A 21,637-nucleotide genomic window follows, 5' to 3' on the forward strand; every position below is an offset into this window, starting at 1 on the left:
ACCGTGTCGGTTAGTCTTAACGCTTTACTGAAGCAAGCTTTCACCTTACGTACGTAAATACAGCATGTCACAAAAAAATGTTCTTTACTCTCAAAATATGGCAATGTTTTCTGGCAATTGTTTTCCGGCAAATTGTGATAATGCTTACAGAGACAAACTTCGGGTGATATTGATTTTTTAAATATGCTGCTTACATCACGCCTGCTCAAGAGTATATTGAACCTTGCTCGTTCGCAGTGGATCGAACGTGAATTTAAAGTAATTGCGACATAGCAGCCAAACGCTTTTATCAATAGTGTACCAGCGTGTTCAATATGGCGTTATTTTGTAAGCTTATGCGCATTAGGGATTTACTATTTAATATGTAGGCCACACAGCGGGAATCACAGGACTATGCATAATATAGCATTATTATAATTGTTCATATGAGAGAGGTCATGTGCTTCTTAACTTACTGATATCAGTTTTAGTTAAGATATTCGGGTCAGTCATTTTACAGTCAGGTATGGATTGGTTCCATCATTGATATTTGGACTTTGTTCAGGCAACAACTAAAAATGACAAATGCTGGCTGTCAATTGGCTGGTTTTATTATAGCTGCGATTGGAGGAACATGTGTTTTATTGGCAACTATTCTGCCGCATTGGCGACGCAATGGACCATCAAAAGAAACGTTGGAAATGTCAAGTATTTATGAAGGTAACTATACAATAGGTTTTTGTTTGGACCCTAAATATTTTGTAGTTTTTTAGGTATTTGGATTGAATGTATTGCCTACTCCACCGGTCAGTGGCAATGTACTGATATTAACACGTTTTTCGTTGGCTTGCCTTTGCCAGTTCAGGTACGAAATTACATATGTTTTAGCATATTTTTTTCTACTTGCAATTTTGTTGTCTGCATTTTTTATGTTTTAATTTGCTTTGTACACAAAAAAGTAGAGAGACGTTTTAAAAAAGTTTTTTTTTGCAAGCGCTCATAGTTCGTTGGGTAGCCTAATGCAGTGAAAGTGTAAGTTTTTCGTTTTTCAGATTGGTCGAGGATTTTCGTGTACTGCTGTTGTGCTGGGAGCCTTAGCGTTTGTTTTTTCGGTACTCGGAATGGAGTGTACGTCATGCTTGAGTTCAAGTCCCACATCGAAGCAAAAGATGTCTCTGCTTGCTGGGGTTATGTGGGTACTTTCTGGAGGGCTGATGGGTGTCGCAGTCTCATATTACGCAAACTCGGTAATAGTTACATTTATATAAAGTGTGATATTGCAAAAAAATATTTCCAATGTCCGAAAAGATTTTGTTACAAAATGGTGATGAAGACCTCTAGACATAGTCGATCATAAAATCTGTTTATTAAACGCATAAAAAGGGAAGATTTTTTTCGAGAAGGCGCGTGGTAATTTGGCAGGTGCTACACGTTGGTTTAATTCAGTTCAGCTAAGGAATTGCTGGTTGGTACAGCAAGATGTTGGTTATTTTCCTAATATTTTTCTCAAAACTTTATTTTTTTACGTATGCCAAGTAGATAACATAACTTTAATATCCGTTTCCCATCCTATATTCGAAATTTTGAAGTTTTATTTCACGTGTAGGTGTTAAATCAGTACCGCAGAGACGTGGACAGAACTGTTGAAGGGGAAAAATTCATTTTTGGATCGTGTCTGTATGTTGGTTGGGCAGCGCTTGTCACTTGTTCGGTCGGTGGAAGTTTGTTGGCGGCTGGAAGTCGCAGCGACGATGATGAACAAAACATTTCCTATTTATCTACCGCTTACAGGCCACCTGGTATTCCAAACAAGGCCGATTTCAGCACTGAATATGTATGATTAATTGTGCACATACAGCACACAAGCATAAGTTATGTATGGCGTGTGTCTTAATTTTTAAAACGTGCTACCGGACTACAGCCGTTTGATGCTCATGTAACACTACAAAAATTCAGCCACAATCAATAGCTAGCTGTCAATAGCGACCAGAATAGCTTGCCGAGTGACTGTTTCAAGTGTTGATAAGCAATGTATTTATGTCGTGTACAGAATACAAAGTGCAATACACAATGTTTCTAATGAAAAGCTGTCTTCAACCTTTTTATGAAAGTTCACTGTCCAGCAGTTTGAAGATTAAACGAGCACATCTAAGTGATGATATTGTAGCATGGATCTTGTTTCATCAAACAAGTTTTGATAGGGTTACCCTATTAGGTGACATCAATACCTTAATAGCGTCCTTTGATGTTGTGCTAAAATTGAAAACTTACCTGTTGAAATAAATTTGTGTTCTAGTTTCGTTTAGCTCAACCGTAAATTGCGTAACAACTCCAGGAAAATTCGACACAGTTGAATTGATTCTTGTATCAACATTTTCGCTTTGTGAAATGGCGGGGGCCGATCGTTGAAATCGTATTGGGTTTCGCACGGCGCGTCACGTCCCGTGCCCATGAATGGGGGCTCCTATAATCACACGCCTATGGCCAAAAAAGGAAGCAGTCGAAGGACCAGCACCCTATGGAGAAATGAGCAATCCAGTTTCTGTTAAAACATTATTTAAAAAATGAGAGATTCGTCGTTACAGAATGCTATTTCAAAAAGATACTAATGCTCAACATTTTATTCTAGGGAACAGGGAATACAATGTAACTATTTTCATTTTATTTTATTTTTGTTTAAGATTTTCTGTTACTACACATATAACTGGCCTTTTATCCTGGCGCCTGTCGTCTTTAATTCTAACAAATTTAGGCAAAGCGAAAGTTATCACATTGCTAATTTGCGTTAGGTTATACGTTAGGGATGTGACGCAATTTTGTATTTATTTCCGCAAAAAGAATACGGGTTGAGAGAAAACTCCTAACTGTAATGACATCACCAGTAGTTCCCGACAAAGCAAGAAACAAAAATTCACAACATTCGATATAGCCCGCCTTTATCCGTGAGCAGCCAAGCGAACCACTCGGAGACTTTTGTCCCGCTGTGGTGTTGTAAGGGGCGCATTTCGCGTTTCAAGGGCTATTCAAAGTACAGGCTTTACGCGATTGGCTAACAGACTAGTGAACTACGAGTTTGCGCCAGTATGTTTGACTTTTTGCCTGTATTGAAGTTTAGGAGTTACGTTGTATTTTTTAATTTATTATTTTCTTGAAGCAAAAATGATTTAACTTTAAACGATCTTTGACTTGCAGCATAAAAATATTAAAAAAAGCATTTAGACAACAAATTGTACCTAAGACACTCTTTCAAGTTTCCGAAATATGGCAAACAGTGCATTACAAATCATTGGACTGGTGATTTGTCTTATAGCAGCCATCTGTACTTATCTTGCCGTTATTTTGCCGGAATGGCGTCGTAACGATCCATCCGGGGAAGTTATCGAAGCAATTGTTCGACATCAAGGTCAGTAAAACTAAATAAAACGTTATTTTCTGTTTTTAAATTCGCATTTTCGATAATACCTGGGAGAATGACATTGATAAGGTATTTCTGAAACACCATTGACAAATGTTAGGAAACGCTGTTGAAGGTGTTGAGTTACGTTACATGATCGGTCCACACTCAGACAGATCTAATATAAATGATTTTAACATGGATTTGTATGTAGCCAATTTCAAAAATTTCACCAATCCAAACAAATACCTAATATTAACTGATGACCACCAATTTATGTTACCTCATGTGATTTATAAATTTTAATCTGAAAACGTAAACTACACAAAAGACTATTTCGATGATGCTAAAAATGCGGTATGTTGTGATTTAAATGTCACCACAACGATACGCAGTGATGTTTTGTAGTTTGTAAATGTAATGGATGACTCCAAAAAACACAATAAAAAGTGTTGAGTTTAAGTTTAATGGTGATTGTGATGGTTGCACGTACACAGCACTACAGAAGGACACGGGTGACCGATCGTTGTCTGTCGGTGAAGTAATTTTAACCCTTTGTTCATCCAACGTAACGTCATACTAAGATAGTCATGTGATAAAGACCAGGCTCATTGTAGTGACGAGTTTAGACGCCCACGTATAGCATCAGCAGTCAGCACTAAATTCAGGGTGTTCTTTGTTCGATATTTATCACCAGTCAGAGCCAATATATTCTGTGTTGTCCTGTGATCCTGTACTAGATTTGTCATTTCATTATCCCAACCGTTTTCTGCTTTTATTTTAACCCATGTTTGCCGGTTCACTTAGTTTTTCAGATTTGCCCAAACGTTTACAAGCCAATTTGTATGGGGATTGAAACATAAATTTGTATAACGGATGCTATTTTTACCTACAGGCATCTGGATCCGTTGTACTTCCTACCCTACTGGCTTGTGGCAGTGCGATGACTTTGATGCTTTCTTTCTTGGACTTCCAACACAACTTCAGGTTTGTTTGTCAAAAAACAAATCTGGAAAGAAAGAAAGCTCAAACTCACGTTCGTTTGTTGCAGGTTGCCCGTGGCCTCGCTATGTGCGCAATCATCTTTGGACTTTTTGCACTTCTCCTGTCAATATTCGGTATGGAATGCACCAAGTGCATAGATAACAACAAACTCAAAAGTCGTGTGGCGAAAATTGCAGCTGGGTTGTGGATGCTGTCAGCTTTTTGCATTGGAATTGCTGTCTCCTACTACGGACACCAGGTTATTTAACTTTTCTTGTACACTTTGCTCGACCATTGTTTTGTTTTATTTAATAAGTAGGCTACTTTAAAAGGTTTTCCGCATACTTTAAATTATTGTGGGGTTAATTTCGCATTTTTACAATTGCAAACACGATGCAGTAAAGTCTGGACATTTCTTTCAAAAACAGGTCGTACAAGAATACGACGCGTCTGCATTTTTTGCCGATGATGTTGGTCTGCGCTACGTTTTTGGCACATCACTTTTCCTCGGATGGGCAGCCATGGGTGTCGGCATTCTCGGTGGAGCGGTTATGATGTGTGGAAGTGCCTATACTGAATCCGAAGACGACGAGTACTGGAACAGGGGCAAAGTCGGCAAAGGAATTCGACGAGTGAGGCAATCATTCAGAGAGAGCTACAGGGCCGTGCGACCAAGAGATAAGGATGTGGACTATGTGTGAAGGAGAACAATTTTAGATGCCTTGTTACGTCATTGTCGTCGCCTGGTTTGCTTAGATTTTGTAGAACCGCCGTCTTGCTGTTTCCATTACCTGTAGTTTTTTGATAATTCTGTTGAAATTTTGTAAATACTGACACCCAGGAAAAAACATTAACCTACGGCAAATTTTGCACAGGTTTTGTACAAACAACTCGAGCTTTGCAGTATAATCAATTAAGATAAAATACGTAACTGCTTTTTGATTATTTGTCAATTCATATCTGTGGGAACCGGCTTTTGAAATAAAAATAAATAAAATTAGTCAACCATTTTGTTTTCGTCATATTCAGAAAAAATATTTCAAGTGCAATTAAACTATGTTAAATAGTACACAACGCTACACCTCCTGGCGCAATCGCCAACATTTACTTATTGGCAGCACCTCAAAGCTTGTAGTGCGACAATAATTGTTAATAAAACCAACCAATCGTACACATTTTAACTAGAATTTTAATGAAATAACATACACGATTTCACTCACTCATCAAAAAGGTACAAACACAATCGACATGATTTCAGTCAAACAATCAACCCCTTTCTTGATAAAAACAGTTTAACACAGAGATTTAAAATAAGGGGGAACCAAAAAATATTGAAGTATCAGCAGTATTGTTTCGATCTTTGACGTGGAAGTGACGGTGGAGGTCTTTGGAGAATATCCTGAACAAATTAGTTTAATGTCTTCGGCGCCGTGACGATTTGTAAGATGACGTTGACAGTTGTATCTAAAGATGATACAAACAAAACCAATTAAATATACATGGGTTACATAAAGCAGGTGCAATAGTTCACGGAAACTTCTGGCAAACCAAACAATTCAAAAAAGAAGTTACAGGCACAACTAAAGAAAGGGCTGAACTAAAAGTAAAATAAAAACATTGAAGTAAAAACAAATGTTAAAAGTTACAACAGTTGCACTTCAATTGACCTGTTCAGTCAACGTCTCACTGCAGTTATTCATTACAAAAGAATTATAAGGATTTATCTTGCCAAATGGGTCGGATTGCACAAACCGGCGGATTTACGCAACATTTTCAAATTACCTCGTTGACAGAAATGCGAGCGCAAATAGGTCAACCGTGTCCATCCTAGGTCTCGCCTTATCACTGGCAAAAATTACAGTGCGACATAAGGAAACATATTTTATCCTTATTGTAACTCTTCCAACTGCCAAATTGGGGGACAACGGAAAAGTTACTAATTCACTTTTTAAAAACCACTAAATTAATTTTGACTTGTTGCAGGTAATTAGAAGAGAGTCAAGTTTCAGTATTAGGTAAGTTTACAAAACAGACGCTATGGATATAAAAAGTAGAATAAACGAGGTCAATTTTATACATTCATTAGCCTCTCCTTGACTGTGAAAATAATCAACTGTACACAATTATACATGTGCCAAAATTATGACAACATATAGATTAAAAATACGAATTGTGAGCAAAGTTAAAGAGAGTTGCCTATAGTAACACAGCCAGAATTGTGGGTTATTGCGAGGAGAGCGTCTAGGTGTAACCAGAGCATGAAGTCGATTTTTGATTTAGATATTGCGTCGATTTGGTCGTTCTTAAAGGCAAAAAAATATTGACTTTTTTGGCTAACGAGGAACGTGACGTGTCAAATTTAAGTGGTTGACGCAAAAAAGGAGTATGTCTCCCAATATGTTTTTGAGCAAGAATGGATTTTATATTTAGCTCCCATGTTCAAAAAGTGTTAGAATTCCTGCACTAGATCAACTGGGTTCAAACTTTGAGTCATTTAACTTCGGTAAACTACACACACTACACACACACTCACTAACGGCGTGCATTGCACAAAAATAGCATGCTCTATTGGACAAAATATGACAAATGGGAGAAATTTCCGCTGCAAAGCTTAGCTGGTTCGCCAGATGTTATTTACTAATCAGGGCATTAACCTAATTTTTTTCCCCTACCACTTTACATAGAACTATGGTCGACCTCACGTTTATCTGCATATGATTATGACTTTGATTAAAGATGATGAGACGCCATATTCTCGCTAAAATTAACCTAATGACCCGGTGTGCCACAGTACTTATTGTTATAAGGTTCATGTAAAAAATGCTTATTCTACTTATGTGTGGTGAATACTATGTAGCATGGCCAAACGGTTCGTTTTTCTTTTTTATTTTGTCATATAGTTTGGCTGCCACTTAGAGCTAGGTTACATTGCAACAGATGCCACCATACGTTGATTATTATCTGTTCATGGTAACACTAGAAGGTGTGAAATTGTTGTCTCAAAACCCTGAAATCAATTACAATCAATCCTTGGGTGGGCGATTTCCTAGGGTCCCAACCAGTGATGCACCGAAATCGACTCATACGGCTTGGGCTAAAACCGAATATCTGGCGGAAACCCCGATCCGTAAGCTTAACAAAACACCTAATATTTTGCAGACAACGTGGCTCGTGTTTTCTGGATACAACAGGTAATTTATAATGATTTTTACAGGCGATATTAAGAGTTTACACATTAATTTCACTCTGTCGAAAGTACTGTTTCGGCCGAGTTTTCAAAAAGTTGGGCCAAAACATCGGCAAAAGGCCAATACGCTTCGGACAACCGAAACTTCAGTACATCACTAGTCCAAAACCTAGTAGAAATATTTTTTTGTTAGGAGTATGGGCTATTTATAAGACAAAAGTATGTGTTTTACATTGGCGATATTGAGAGTTTAGATATTAATTTCATTCACTCAAGTTTTGTTTCGGCCGATTTTTTAATGAAAAAGGTTCGAGCCGTAATTAACGTCTACCGTGCTTATAACAAAGGTACCTTTGATCGTTGGTGATCATGGTCTCTGGTTTTGGGCGGTGTAGGTGTCGATTCTACAGCTTGTTCAGTAGATTGACCCAACTAAAAATTAATTGGTTATAATACCGACAAGATTTCAATGGTTATGTATTTGATAAATCTATTTAACCAAACAAATAACCGATAAGCAACACAGCTTTGACGAATGAAAAAATATTTAAAGTAAAGGTTTTCAAATCAAACATTTAATTATTCACATTTGATTTTCGGTTACCTTCCGTTTTGCAGCAACTCTTTGGCTTCTCCAAAGAGGCGGGGAAGTATGCATTTTCATCGCCTTTGACAATTGTTCTGAGTTCGGTTTGACGTCAGTACTCTAGCACAACAAAACCAAACGTAGAAATTCTCAAGGGCGAATTTAGTCGTATTGTCTTTTGCCCATGTAGTATGATGTATTTAAAATGGATATTTGTTGCTCTAAATTAGAACCTATGTTCACCGAAGCATGACCTTTATAGAGATCATCTGGCATTTTTTTTTATACAATTGAAGTAGACATAATAATTGATATTATGCCTGCAACAGCTTATATATTCAGCAAAGCATGATTAACGTCTAATGTTTATGCAGTCAGACACCGTACTTCAATCCATACACCACAATCACAAGTTTTAAAAAAGCTATCTTACACAATACATTAATTCACTTAGTACATTGTTAAACAGTTTGAGCCACCTTAGAGGCTAGCGGGACTAGGGATAGGACAACACAGCAAACGATACTTATTTCGATTCAATTGTCATGGGACCAAACCAAAAAACTAAAAAAATGAGAGATAAAACTATGGTAAACTTTTTTTAGTTAACAAACCGATTTTTCTTGTCGTTTTTTGACAACCGGTGATTCTTGAGGTGCTTCGTCCTGGGAGTTTTCGGGTGAATTATTCAGTCGCTCAATAAGTTGCGCGAAGTTGGAGCGATGACGCGATATGTGATGTTGCTGTTGAACGTGACGAGCCGCATTGTTCCGCTTCGTGAAACCCACAGAGCAGATGGTGCATTTAAAAGCCTGGAATTAAACACAAACTGTAAAAAAACAGCTGTTTCGATGGCGAGCAAAACAGCTGTTTCGATGGCGTGGTACATCTTTGACATGTGCTTCACAAAAACAACAAAGCAACCAGTATCTGTCTTCCCGATAACGCACCTTAAAAATAAGTCAAACAAGAAATGGTCTACATTTCCATCACAAAAAGCGTGATGTTTTAACTGTCAAATCTTCTATAGATCCTAAGATGCACTTTACATGACGGTACAATGTTGCCTACGTGGTGTTGAACCAAGATGAACTGAAAACCAGTTACTTGCCTTATTTGGTGTTAATGCCGCTGGACTTTCGCTGGTATTTGGTGTTTCAGCCTTTACCGAGTTAGAAGGTTTGGACACAGGACTACTTAATTTTTTCAGGTCTTCATCTTCATCTTTCGACGTTGAGCTTACATCAGGTGGAATAACAGGGGTGGATGGGAGAATAGTGGCTGGTGTCGGTGCTTGTTTATCAATCTTCACCAACAACGACTAAAAAACGATACCTTTTATAAGTTTTGAAGTTGTACATGTTTTTTCACAGAAATACATCCACAAAATAAGCTGTTACTGCCAAGCATAATATATGAACAAGTATTGCTCTTCCAGGAGTTTTATTACAAACAACAGACGGTTTGACGTTCTTGTTATCGCTGTCTTTGTGGTGTGTTAACGATGCTTTTGTCGCTAAAGAACTGTGTTTCAAGATATGGCACTATCCTGACGAAGGCCACTCCTATGGGACATTGAAATGTCGGTTGCATATAATAAAACTGCTGGAAGAGCAACACTCGTTTGTAAATCGGTAAGTTAACGCATTATTGTAACTGTAGGTTGACAATCATTTTTTTGCCCATAAAACAATGAGGTGGTAGAAAAAGTTAACCTTCAAATCACGTTGTTTACATTGTTTGTCGTTGACGTTTTTGGGAAGTAAAAGTAGTACTTGAATTAGTACCAGGCAATTCAAAATGCGATGCTCTGTACAAATGACTCTGCTTAGTAAGTCAGCTCTTCATTGTCCAACACTTGGCAATCGAATACAATATGCAAACGAGCAAACTTTATGTCGTGAGGAAACAAACAAATGCCTGACATACCACAGCTTAGTTGAAGGCCTTAAACACGAATGATCAAATTGCAACTACGCAACCTACCCGGAAGTTGTCGTCATCTTTAGTGATGCTATGCAGGCGGTGCAAATGACGAACCACATTGGATCGGTTGGCAAACAAAACGCCACATAAGCCGCAACTGAATCGCTGTCAATGCACAAGTGTGTTAAGTCACATATAAAACAACAGCGTCACTGCAGGATTCAAGTCACCAACATTCATTTACTACTACATGCTACGAAGTAGTCAGGATTGTATTACAAAACTTATTTTAACCACAACAGCATTACAACTTGGTTAACTGTACAAAATACATACAAATTTCCAGTTCACCTTGTTTGTAGTATCCGCTTCTTTCTTCACCTGTGATTCGTGTTGTGAACTCGAGTTTTTCGTGTCGTCGTCGTCAGCAACGTCATTGTCCTGAACTTCCTCCGGAACTTCTTCCGCCTGAAACAGTTTTTAGATTTATTTTGATTTTTTAAATTCAACACAGTACACACAAAAATAAACGCAGCCCAAGTTGAGTTATTGTTAGCATGCCTTTACTTATAATTAATACTAGAAAAGTGGCTTTCTGATATACTTCAATTTTATATATTCTATACGATATTTACCAATTTACTATACTATACACAATTGTATCTACATGTATGATTGTTTTTGCAAGCAAAAACGAATGGGTCCCCACACGCGTGTTTATGCAGATTTACGGTAAACCTATGTTGCGGTTATTTTTATATTCTTAAGGACAAATTTTTCACAGAGCATTAACTTAACTTTTTTGTCCGTAAAAGTTTTTGTCCGTATTCTTTTTGCATCATTATTGTCATATAATTACAAAAAATCGGTGAAAAAAGAACGGGGAAAATACTTTCAATTTAATCTCTTGCTTTGACCTTGATATTGTCGTTTAAGTTCAGTTTTTAAACACATATTTTCCTAGAAAGCCTTAACTGTTATATTAGACACTATATAAAAAAAGTCGTTTGCTACAAAGGTATACAAAAAACTTGTTTTTCACTTAACTTTGTTTCGCAAAAACGACCGTTTAATGACCTTTTGACACTGTTTTAACAGCATGCAGTCCTTAGTGTTTAACAATACCGTTCAGCCTAATTTATACATCACTTAAGTACTGATTCTTCAATTGATTTGTCAAAAGTAAAGAAGATACGTTATGACGAAAAATTCTTAACTGTGATGTAATGCCTACAAGTTGACCTTTAGTGACCCGTGGTTATGCGACGGCCAAGCTGACAACGAGAATTTAAAGACCATTTATCGCGGCGTTTGAAAAAGTTAAGTTTATTTTTTCATATTTATGTTGATCAACGACGTTTTGCCTGACATAAACGAAACCGAAGTACGTTTATCGAGTTTAAATTACGTCTTAGGTGTAAAAACTTCGCCAAAACTGAAAATGCGCGTGATAACTCAATAAAACGACACAGCATTGCTACACAAAAAAACAGCTGATTTCTAATCACCCAAACGACTGTTTCGTAAAACGTCTGTCCGGACGTCAAGCTGAGCACTCCCGCTCTGCCGCCTTAATCATAAACCAGTGAATTCCTCCCTTGGGACTTCTATCTGACTGATAGCGTACACATATTATGGGTTGTAAAAGTAACTGGCAAAACTTTAAATACTAAACGAATACCCTGCTTAAACAATTGTTATTTTTTTTAAATATTTCTGCACCATAGGGCTTGTATTTCTGCCTTAAAACTAATACTGATTATTTCGGGGTTTAAAGGGTGAAAAATGGGTGAATCCGAAAAAAAGATACAAAATTCTTTAAAAAACCTTACATTGCACCAAACAACAAAGCATGAAACTCCAAGACGCTGTACTTTCGTCAGTACAACGGTTTTAAAAAGTTTACGTTTTGGGGGCCTGTGGGTGAACCGCTGGGCCAATCGGGGTCAAACTTCAGGAGGATCAAATTTGGATTATTAACTAACATCTCTGCAAATTTGTATAAATTTGAAGCACTCTTTCTTGACCAAACGCGTCTCACAAACCAGCGTTAGACAGAAAAAAGAAAAATACGGACAAAAACAATATGTGTCCCCTTCTAGAAGGGGACCCATAATAATTAACCTATGTGTAACTAGAAGAGTGGCTTTCTGATATACTTCCATTTTATATATTCTATACGATATTTTCCAATTTACTATACACATCATTTGATCTACACATAACTTATGATTGTTTTTGTTAACAAAAACTAATAGGTTCCCACATGCGTGTTTGTGCGGATTTACAGTAAACAAATGTTGCGGTGATTTTTAGATTCTTAAGGACAGATTTTTAGAAAGCATTAACCCAACAATAAAAAAAATTTGTTCGTATTCTTTTTGCACTATTATTAAGTGTATACATAACAAATTGTTTTTCATTTAACTTTGTTTCGCAAAACGAGTACCATTGACCTGTAGTAACCTCTCAGTGTGCACACGCCAAACGACTGTTTGATCTTTTGACACCGTTTTCAATAGCATGCCGTCCTTAGTGTTCAACAATACTGTTAAGCCTAATTTATACATGCCTTGAGTATTGACTCCTAAATTAATTGACAAAAAACGCTACGTTATGAAGAAAGTTGAACTGTGTTTGTAATACCGACTAGTTGACCTTAAGTAACCCGTGATCATGCGGCGTTGGCCGCCAACGAGCATTTAAAAAAACATTTATTTGGCAAAAAAGTCAAGTTAACTTTTTCATCTTTTCTTTGAAAACCAAAGTTTTTCTTGACATATACAAAACCGAAGCACGGTTATTAGGTTTAAATCACGTCATAGGTGTAAAACTTTCGCCAAAACTAAAAATGTGAGTGATAACTTAATAAAACGACATAGCATTGCTGTGCAAAACAGCTGATTTCTAATCACTGAAACGACGTCTCGTAAAACGTCTGTCCGACGTCAAGCTGAGCCCTCCCGCTATCGTAAACCAGTGAGTTACTCTCTTGGTACTTCTGCCTACAGTGTCTTTCTTGACCAAACGAGCGTTAGACACATTTACGTTTCGGGGGCCTGTGGGTGAACCTCTGGGTCATTCGGGGTCAAACTTCTAGAAGATCAAGTTCAGATTGATAACTAACATATGTCCAAATTTGAATAAATTTAAAGCACTCCTTCTTTACTACACGAGCGATAAAAACCAGCGTTAAAAAATTTACGTTTCGGGGGCCTCTGGGTGAACCGCTGGGTCATTCGGGGTCAAACTTCTAGAGGATCAAGTTCAGATTGATAACTAACATATGTCCAAATTTAAATAAATTTGAAACACTTTTTCTTTACCAAACCAGCGTTAAAAAATTTACGTTTAGGGGGCCTGTGGGTGAACCGCTGGGTCAAACGGGGTCAAACTTCAGGAGGATCAAATTTGGATTATTAACTAACATCTCTGTAAATTTGAATAAATTTGAAGCACTCTTACTTGACCAAACGCGTCTCACAAACCAGCGTTAGACAGAAAAAAGAAGAAAGAAAAAAAAAATACGGACAAAAATAATATGTGTCCCCTTCAGGGAAGGGGACCCATAAATACTGCAGTGGTCGTCAACTTACAGGCGTATTCGGTTCCTCATCTTCGTTCAATTCTTGTTCAGGATTTGCAAGAGTTTGTTCAGCTTCAGTCACCGCATACTCCTGCTGTTGTCGTGGTGTGAGAGCTATCAACACTCGGTGTCGCTCATCCGCATCTCGTGAAACGTTATGACGTCGGTAGGCGTGACGCAACAAGTTGGATCGAGTCGTGAATCTCATGGAGCAGCGAGCACACATGTATGGCTACAATCCAAACAATCATATGGTTTGAAGTGCATTTAAAATGAGAGGGGAAAGGAAGACATTTTTGTACCTAAATTGGTTGTGAGCTTGCGCGTTAACGTAACTGTTGCTGCGCTGTAAGGCTGTAATTGCATGATTTTTGTTAATTCCGTTAGAAGTAAACAGGTGAAGGCAAACGAACAATAAAGATTTATGGTGGTGATAATCTTTACAAGTTACATGTTTTTCAATATTCTATTCTTCGATTCATATGTCGTTTTTACCATTTTAACTATTTGCACTAACCTTTAATCCTGTGTGTGTCATTATGTGTCTTCTTAAAGAAGAAGCCCAAGGAAATGTTTTACTGCACTTTGGACACTTTCTGCTGCGGTACTGTAAGCGATTTCCCAGAAAGCGGCTTTTTCTTTCTTCAAAACCTGTAAAAAATAAGCAAATAAAACTGTTAGGAGAAGACGATTGACACTCCACGTAAAGTAAATCCACAGCTGCCTTAACTAAGATTTACTTTGATACGTCAGTATTTTTGTAACCATTTTGGCAGTAAAGAGCTTATTACCTGTAGTTACTTTTGAATTAGAGGACCCAGACATAGACACCATCGTTGGACGCGTGGAATCATTGAGGTATGACGAGATGGAACGGGTGGGGATTGTCGTTTTCTTTGTCTGTTCCGAAACTTTCATATACCTTTACGTTTACAATAACGAATAACTTGAAACGCTCAGGCACCAATGACCATCTATGAATATCCACCTACCTTCCTTTCTCGTCGCGCATCTCAGGAGGATATGGAACAAACTTCCAAGCTAAACCCGAGTTAATCTGGATCGTCTGAAAGCGACAACAACATACTATGCCGTTAACAGAAACTTAAACAATTTGTGTTGGTTTATCAATTTCCAAATGCAACGGGCTTGGTGAACAGTTACTGACCTTTCCATTTGATATGACAATTAATGCGTGGCATGTTTGCCGTTATTGTTCTTGCTCAGCGTTTTGGGCCAAGCCATTGTTTACAATCACCGAGTTTTTAACTCATTACAAGAATCTAAATCAATCAATCAATATTTTATTCGTCATGCTTGTCATTGAAACAATTGCATAAACAAAATAGTAACGTAAACTTTAAAAATAAAGTAAAACCTCAGTGTTCTTTGGTTTTATGGCGACCATCCTATATTTTCCTCTTGCTTCATTTTTTGATGTTTTGCCATCATTTCCACTTGAAACCTTGGTGTTGTTGTAACCTGTTAATTAGGGAACATGTGAGTCAAGTTTTCAAACTCGGACAAAAGCAAAAAAGGACACCCACCATTTATAAGAATAGGTCCTGGTTGATGAACAAAGTCCACCAATTTTTTTATGCTTGTCAAATCGGAAGAGGACTCCTTTTCATGAACATCTGAATAAAATGGAGTTGAAAGAAGACAAAAGTGTTTAGAGTGCAGTTGCTCTTTTATTGTTTATTTTTATCTATATATACAATAAAAGTCAAATTTTTTAATTATTGTTAGTTACTGAGGATGCCAATGACTTATGCCATATACCAAGTTTTGCAAAAATATATGTTGAGTAGGGGTTTAGTGAAAAAGACGATGCATTGTTGGCCGAACTTTGTTGGCCATTTCACTTTTAGGTGGAGTTGTTGTTTTTATAGTTTTAAGTCTTTAAAACGTACCAAACATCCAAAACTCATTGATCTACTGTCTAGTTTCAAAACACCAATGTAGTGTGCAATAACGTTGAGTTTATGCTACGTCAACGCTTGGTTAACTACGTCGGCATTTTCTGTTTCCACACAACGGTGATCGCGATAACTCGACATTTTTTGTTTATTCTATTATTTTCAAACCACAATACCTTCGTGTGGCTGACTGAGCTCCTCGAATCCTTCGTTTTGTTGAGATAAACGCAAGTTCGTTTGTTCCGGTAGTAGGTTTTTTTCTTCGTCTTCTGCCGAGGCAACAAGACTTTCCCATTTTCCGTCTGCGTACATCTGCACGAGGTCATGATATGCGGAATCTATTTAAAAACACAACGATTGTAAAAGGATAAATAATGGTTTTAGACAAATGCAAAATTAGTTTCACTGTTTCAAAAGTTGTAACAATTAAATCTGGTGAATGATATGCTGCGTTTTTTCGGAAAATGCCGCAAACTGTTTATCAACAAAGACCAGTTTAGTAAACTACAAACCTTTGTCGCTGACATCGTCGTTTTTCCAATGATGTTCAACGCTCTCATTCGTTTCCATGAAAGCATTAGAATCCGTCACTGCTTCGTCGGTTACGAACGATGTTTCAACATTTTTTGACACGTTCAATACAGAGCTTTTACTGCTACTTGCAGGCGATGATGATTTTCGGATTGCGTTGTCAATAAGCAGAGAACTAGTTGATGCCAGCAGACTCACAAGTGTCGATGACATTTTACGAATGTCTTTCGTATCTTTTCTGTAATCTATAACAATGCAGGAAATCAAGCTCGACTCGTTTTGCAAAATGAAAGTATATGTATTAAAGCTAAAATGGTTGAAGATTATGGCGTTTCTACAGAACTTTTCACAATGTAGACTTGCTTACTGGAAAATTGAATCACATAATATAATTTTAATTGCTCATGCACTTTTATACAAATCCTAAAACGAACGTTTGAGTAACAGCATATTTTTACAGAAAAAGTTTTGCTTCAAGAGGTTTGCGTTAACGACACAAAGAAAAACCTCTTGATTAATTGATTAATCAGCCACAAATCCAAACTAGCTGGACAGGCGATAAGGCAATATGTTAACAGTGTTTACCCGAGATTCCCATCGTCTCCAAAATATCTGAATAATTATCCCGGAAGTGATCGTGCAACTTTTGAGCAGTGTCTCTATAAGCTTGGATTTGTTGCAGTGGAATAAGACGAGGAACTTTGACAGGACGAGGGTCTGATTGAATAACAGCTCGTCTCTTTGGTGCTGTTTTCGGTGCCTGCAACACAACAACTTTGATGATACAAGAAAGATTTAACGGATATGGGTAAAATCATCACTTACTATAAACGCCGTCCTAATATTCCCCAAAAATGTCTTTCTTGAAGAAGCAAAATCTTCGACTTTTTGAGTCCGAGTTCCAGTATTCGAGGTTGAAGTTAACGCTGTACAAATCAGAAAAATAGCTGAAAACCCGTTTAAAAATAAGGCTTGCATAGCAGCAGTAAAAATGGACTGACAACTTTGAAATATTTGAACACAAAACTTACATACATTGTCCGTACAAACTATGACAACGAGATTAAACTTGGCCAAACCAAATAGAGTTACATCAGTGACCCAAGTTTTATTTCCACGCCTACAGCGCGAAACAAACCCAGAAAATAACTTACGTCGTGGTTCGTTCCCCTGATGGTATTCGGCGGCGGAAAACACACAAGAGATCATTTCGTTTGCTCCTTTTCTGCTGAACACGCCATGCTTATCCATAACATGCCGAGCACCATTACTTCGTGAACTAAACATTGCTCTGCACATCCGACAGCGGAACCTAAATGGATTTAAGCGCTTGTTACAATACAGCGCATTGTTGTTGATTTACTGTGGAGTTACTCCCGATCTAGCACAGACGGAAGCAGAACCTTTTCAAACTAAAGTTTTAATTGAACACAATCAACGTTACGTATATTACGCTGTGATAAGTCAAAAACATATCAATATAAAACTAATACAAAGATGTGAATCAGCCAATAAAAAAACAGACCGGAACAAACGCTCTCGGGAAGGTGTGATATTCTGCTGTGTGGGAACAGCTTCTCCACCCGATCTTGCTTGTTTTAGTAAATCTTGATCACATAAAACCTGTAGAAAATACCACTGTGAATTCGCAGGCTTGTCGTGTTCGTAAACACGCATGTGTATAGTTACCGACGATTTGACATCCATTTCAGTATCTACGTCGCCTTGGTGGCGTTTACGGATGTGCCGTTCACAGTTGGCTTTGGTTGTAAAGGCCAAGCTACAAAATTTACATGAGTAAGGGCGAATACCTGTGTGAGTCCTTTGATGCCTTTATGGAACAAAAAGTGTTAGTTTGTATTTATCAACTCTTTATTAATGCTTTTAACACACCTTAAGATGGTACTTTTTTCAAATGATGCGTAGTCACACAAACGACACCAGAACAGTTTTCTTCCATTTGAAGATGTGCGGACCCCAATTCCACATGTTGTTCCAGCTCGGTGAGCATCAACTGCACCACTAGTTGCAAACTGCTCTCCACATATCATACATGCACAACCATCATTTGTTTTTGTTCTATTTGCAAGATCTGTGACAAAATGTGTACCTCAAAATCAATAACCTTTTAGACATATAGGTTGTACAATTTGTCACGAATAAATTGTAGCGCACAAAATGGCTAAAACAATCATCTTTTTGGTAGGATATATGCAACAAAAAATACAGAAATAAAGGTGAAAAACCTAAGTCAATTTCTGATTAACCTAAAAATATATTTAAACATGCAGTGCAATTTCCAGAAGCTTTACACAGCAAGGTTGCATAGTTAGACATTTGTGTATTGCAATTTACAACTGTTTAAACAAGCAACACTATTTCACTAATTCATTTAACTGTTCAAAAAAATGTTTACAAATTAGTTGAGTTTTTGTAGTCTGTCAAATGGTGTCAGAAAAATGGGCTCAGGATGTACTATGTTTTCTGTACTTGACTGTAGGTGAATGTGAGAGTTTAAATAGATCTTTTTAATCAAAACAAGGAAAGTTCAGCTTTTCACTTTTTGATGAAATGTAGACAATAGGAAACGTAATCCTGTCGTTGTGATTCCATCATAATTAATGTATTATATATAATACAACAAGAAAATTTTGCCACAGCTTTACCTTTGTTGTTTACAGAGTAGCTTTCTGCAGATGAAATAGTTGGTTCATCAATGCCTGGCACAGGTTTGCAACGTAAAAGTTTCATTTTTAGTGGTGGTCTAATGCTTGCCTCTATTTTATAAAAAAATCATTGTTAAATAACCAGTTTATTTGGATTTAACAAATATATACCACAGTATGCTTTAAAAACTGCATATAGAATAAAAAGTAAAGCAATTCTGTTGCACCTGATTCATTTGCACACCAGTTAGTTTGAGTGTTATTGTTGCGTAGCCATTGAGGTACACCGAGGTAGGCCACCAGTGGGGAGGTACGAATGGATGGGTCATCAACACCATAAGCACAGGGCCTGTTTGCACATGAAACATCTGGAAATAATTGCTTGTCAAACATAAGCTACATATTTACCTGCATCTTTTACAAACCTTTACTTTCTGTCACACTCTTAAGTTGCAAGGCTTGCATAAAATTGCGAGACATCAAACCATTTAGGAAACTTGAAGGGTTGGTAGAAGCACTTGTGGTGTCAATGCTTACACCAAAACTAATCCTTTCACTGTTAAGAATGTATGTCTTTCCAGATATAGTGAGTTTTGGAAGAGATAAATTTCCATTCGGTGTTGAGTGACTGTGCTTCAAATGAAACTTTAACACAAACAAGGTGGGAAAGAGAACATCACATTTTTTGCACATAAAAAAATGTCTTCGGTCCTTTTCTGTGAGTTGATGTTTTTGTTGAACACACAAGTTCTGGAACATTTATATCTTGTTAAACGGTACAAATATCCACTAATTAAGTAATAAGCATGTATGTACCTCTGCTATTGCTGGAAACTTTTTGCATGTAAAATCAATAAATGCCAAGTCACTGAAACCAGTTGGTACACTTCCCACACTTCTTTGTTTGCCGTTTTGAACCTGAAATAAACTGGAATCATCTGTATACTTTTCTTCACCATGGTAGTGTACTTGATGAGCAACAAAAGCAGATCTTCTACTAAATCCTAAGTTGCAAATGAGGCATCTAAACCAAATAAGTGTTGGTATGTAGCACACAGACACTGGTACAACTTAACATAATAATGTCAAATTACTTGAGTTCAGGAGTCCCATGGATTTCAGTGTGAGTTAGCAGTCCATATCTTGACATAAATGTTTTGAAACATATTGGACATGTCAACTCCTCTTCACAAGACAATTTTCTGCCCTTGTCAAGCAAATTTCTTCTATGTAACCCAGAGTTACTTTGATTCTGTTAAAAATGACTTTAGTGTGTAACAAATACTTACATTGTTTAAATTCATTTATGCTTACCAAAAGAGTTATAGATGAAGATTTTGCCTCATTTTCCAAACCTGGAGTCTGTGCTTTTGATATCACTTTGGCACGAATGCGAGCTGAAAATCTTTTGTTTTTTGGTTCAGATTCATCAGAGGATTTGCTGTAGTTTGACAAGCATCTACAACAAAATAGTTTTGAATGTTTAGTTAGTATCCTTCCCTTATTACATCCGTAACTTACAGAGTTTTAACATCCCCTGGTGGCGGCTTTTGAATGGGTTCCTCTTGTGATGATGCAGCTAAAAACAGTATACATGTAGATATAGAACATATAGTCTAAAAATAACTTTTGTTTTGTTATTACCCTTACTTCCACTGGAACATAAGCTGGAGTTGGTACTTGAGATGCTATATGCTTTCAACCTTTTAACATTAAACAAAAAGAAGCGCATGAAAAAGGCAATCAATCACTTTGTAACAGGTACAAATACTAACCCAATTGGCACCCTTTCATTTTGTATCAATGATTTTGGGGAAGATGACTTTGAATCTTCTTCATCATCCACTGTTTGGAATACAGGTAAAACATTGACAGTCTTAAATTTTCATTATTGTAACTTACATGGTGAACAAGTAAAAGATAAACTGGAAATATTCTCATCATTTTCAGTGTGGCTGTAACTTGATGGTGAATTGCCTGAAATTATGTAAACAACAACATGTACTTTGGATGGGGGAAACAGTGGATGGTGTCATATCAGGAGCATTTGCGACGCCATTTGAAGCGTAGCAGCAAAGCAGCCAGTGTTTCCTGAACGCTGAGATGGAGGTGTGGTGGAAGCCGATCCTATTGGCGAGCGAGTCGCGCGTGCACTACGCATCCAAGGCACACAATTCCTCACTGATAAAGTGAAACGAAGCGCGCTCTTTGTACAGACGGAGAAATGGAACATACGCCTTGCGTGCATGGGTGTGCGCGCACGCGCGAGAGAAGACTTCTCTCGGCGCTTCTGTCACAACGCTGCTTCGCGCAGAAGGCCTGCTCTTAAGTCAAAGATCCAAGCACAGCAACCAAACGGAAACTAACCATTCCAGAGCTACTGTGTCAGTTGGTTAAAATCATTACGTCTTTGCCTTTACTCACACACAAATACACTAAGCACATAATTAAAACCGTGTGGTGACCATGGATGCAACTTTTAAGCTATGATTATAAAACTAAACATAACGTACCTCCAACTTTGCATGGGGCGGATTGTTTGCGCCGAGACATGTTGGTAGCCAACTTTCCACTTTAAAGTCTTGCAACTGTAAAGTTGTATTATCTATTTAATATGATGATACTTTAACAAGTTGTTGAGCTTCTTCTCTGAATCCAGTAGCGACGTATATGTCGAACGATTGTTTGTCACCATTTGCCTCAAATCTAATATGTGATCCAATATGTCGCGATCAGCCTCTTTGTCCTGCTGCTGCGTCCTTGAAGCGCTTCTCTGCCATACAAGCACAAGGGAGCCGGCGGCGGTACTGCGCTCTGTGAGCCTAGCGTGTACTCAACGTCCTCTTCCATCGGTCTTTTCTCTTTGTCTTTCTCTTTTT

General features: G+C 37.6%; 3 protein-coding genes across 3 annotated transcripts; 2 read left to right on the forward strand and 1 right to left on the reverse strand.

The window, feature by feature from the left end:
- The first annotated feature begins 422 nt into the window (after positions 1-422).
- LOC145203702 (claudin-1-like) lies at positions 423-2,065 on the forward strand. Its single transcript, XM_080075977.1, has 4 exons — positions 423-699; positions 753-844; positions 1,032-1,226; positions 1,586-2,065. The coding sequence occupies exons 1-4, from the start codon at positions 558-560 to the stop codon at positions 1,817-1,819; spliced, it is 663 nt and encodes a 220-aa protein (XP_079932103.1). The 5' UTR covers positions 423-557; the 3' UTR covers positions 1,820-2,065.
- Positions 2,066-3,150: 1,085 nt separating this feature from the next.
- Positions 3,151-5,365, forward strand: LOC145203701 (claudin-1-like). The gene is made up of 4 exons (XM_080075976.1): positions 3,151-3,382; positions 4,269-4,360; positions 4,425-4,616; positions 4,786-5,365. Exons 1-4 carry the CDS (start codon positions 3,241-3,243, stop codon positions 5,056-5,058), a joined length of 699 nt encoding a protein of 232 aa, XP_079932102.1. The 5' UTR covers positions 3,151-3,240; the 3' UTR covers positions 5,059-5,365.
- A 163-nt stretch (positions 5,366-5,528) lies between these two features.
- On the reverse strand, positions 5,529-21,611 carry LOC145203693 (uncharacterized). Its single transcript, XM_080075962.1, has 32 exons — positions 21,272-21,611; positions 20,661-20,735; positions 20,534-20,603; positions 20,403-20,461; positions 20,280-20,337; positions 20,073-20,217; positions 19,853-20,010; positions 19,575-19,782; positions 19,184-19,508; positions 18,986-19,126; positions 18,759-18,869; positions 17,986-18,184; positions 17,782-17,923; positions 17,618-17,715; positions 17,247-17,404; positions 16,918-17,018; positions 16,678-16,852; positions 16,074-16,337; positions 15,738-15,899; positions 15,190-15,279; positions 15,021-15,124; positions 14,635-14,708; positions 14,434-14,564; positions 14,160-14,293; positions 13,653-13,874; positions 10,408-10,524; positions 10,117-10,221; positions 9,242-9,451; positions 8,745-8,942; positions 8,149-8,250; positions 7,896-7,976; positions 5,529-5,821 (listed from the first exon to the last, which is right to left on the reverse strand). The coding sequence occupies exons 1-32, from the start codon at positions 21,309-21,311 to the stop codon at positions 5,771-5,773; spliced, it is 4,308 nt and encodes a 1,435-aa protein (XP_079932088.1). The 5' UTR covers positions 21,312-21,611; the 3' UTR covers positions 5,529-5,770.
- Between the last annotated feature and the right edge of the window lie 26 nt (positions 21,612-21,637).

Source organism: Phallusia mammillata, chromosome 8 (assembly GCF_965637545.1).
Source record: "Phallusia mammillata chromosome 8, kaPhaMamm4.hap1.1, whole genome shotgun sequence".
Lineage (NCBI taxonomy): Eukaryota > Metazoa > Chordata > Ascidiacea > Phlebobranchia > Ascidiidae > Phallusia > Phallusia mammillata.

Bases quoted from the DNA above. Each gene is read 5' to 3' on its own strand.
- LOC145203701 (XM_080075976.1), top strand. From the start codon at position 3,241: ATGGCAAACAGTGCATTACAAATCATTGGACTGGTGATTTGTCTTATA. The intron at 3,383-4,268 runs GTCAGTAAAACT...TTTTACCTACAG, and splicing joins AGCAATTGTTCGACATCAAG to GCATCTGGATCCGTTGTACT. The intron at 4,361-4,424 runs GTTTGTTTGTCA...CGTTTGTTGCAG, and splicing joins GACTTCCAACACAACTTCAG to GTTGCCCGTGGCCTCGCTAT.
- LOC145203693 (XM_080075962.1), bottom strand. From the start codon at position 21,311: ATGTCTCGGCGCAAACAATCCGCCCCATGCAAAGTTGGAG. The intron at 15,900-16,073 runs GTTTGTAGTTTA...GTTTTTAAATAG, and splicing joins CGACGATGTCAGCGACAAAG to ATTCCGCATATCATGACCTC. The intron at 14,565-14,634 runs GTAGGTGGATAT...GTAAACGTAAAG, and splicing joins ATGCGCGACGAGAAAGGAAG to GTATATGAAAGTTTCGGAAC.
- LOC145203702 (XM_080075977.1), top strand. From the start codon at position 558: ATGACAAATGCTGGCTGTCAATTGGCTGGTTTTATTATAGCTGCGATT. The intron at 700-752 runs GTAACTATACAA...GTAGTTTTTTAG, and splicing joins AATGTCAAGTATTTATGAAG to GTATTTGGATTGAATGTATT. The intron at 1,227-1,585 runs GTAATAGTTACA...TTTCACGTGTAG, and splicing joins TCTCATATTACGCAAACTCG to GTGTTAAATCAGTACCGCAG.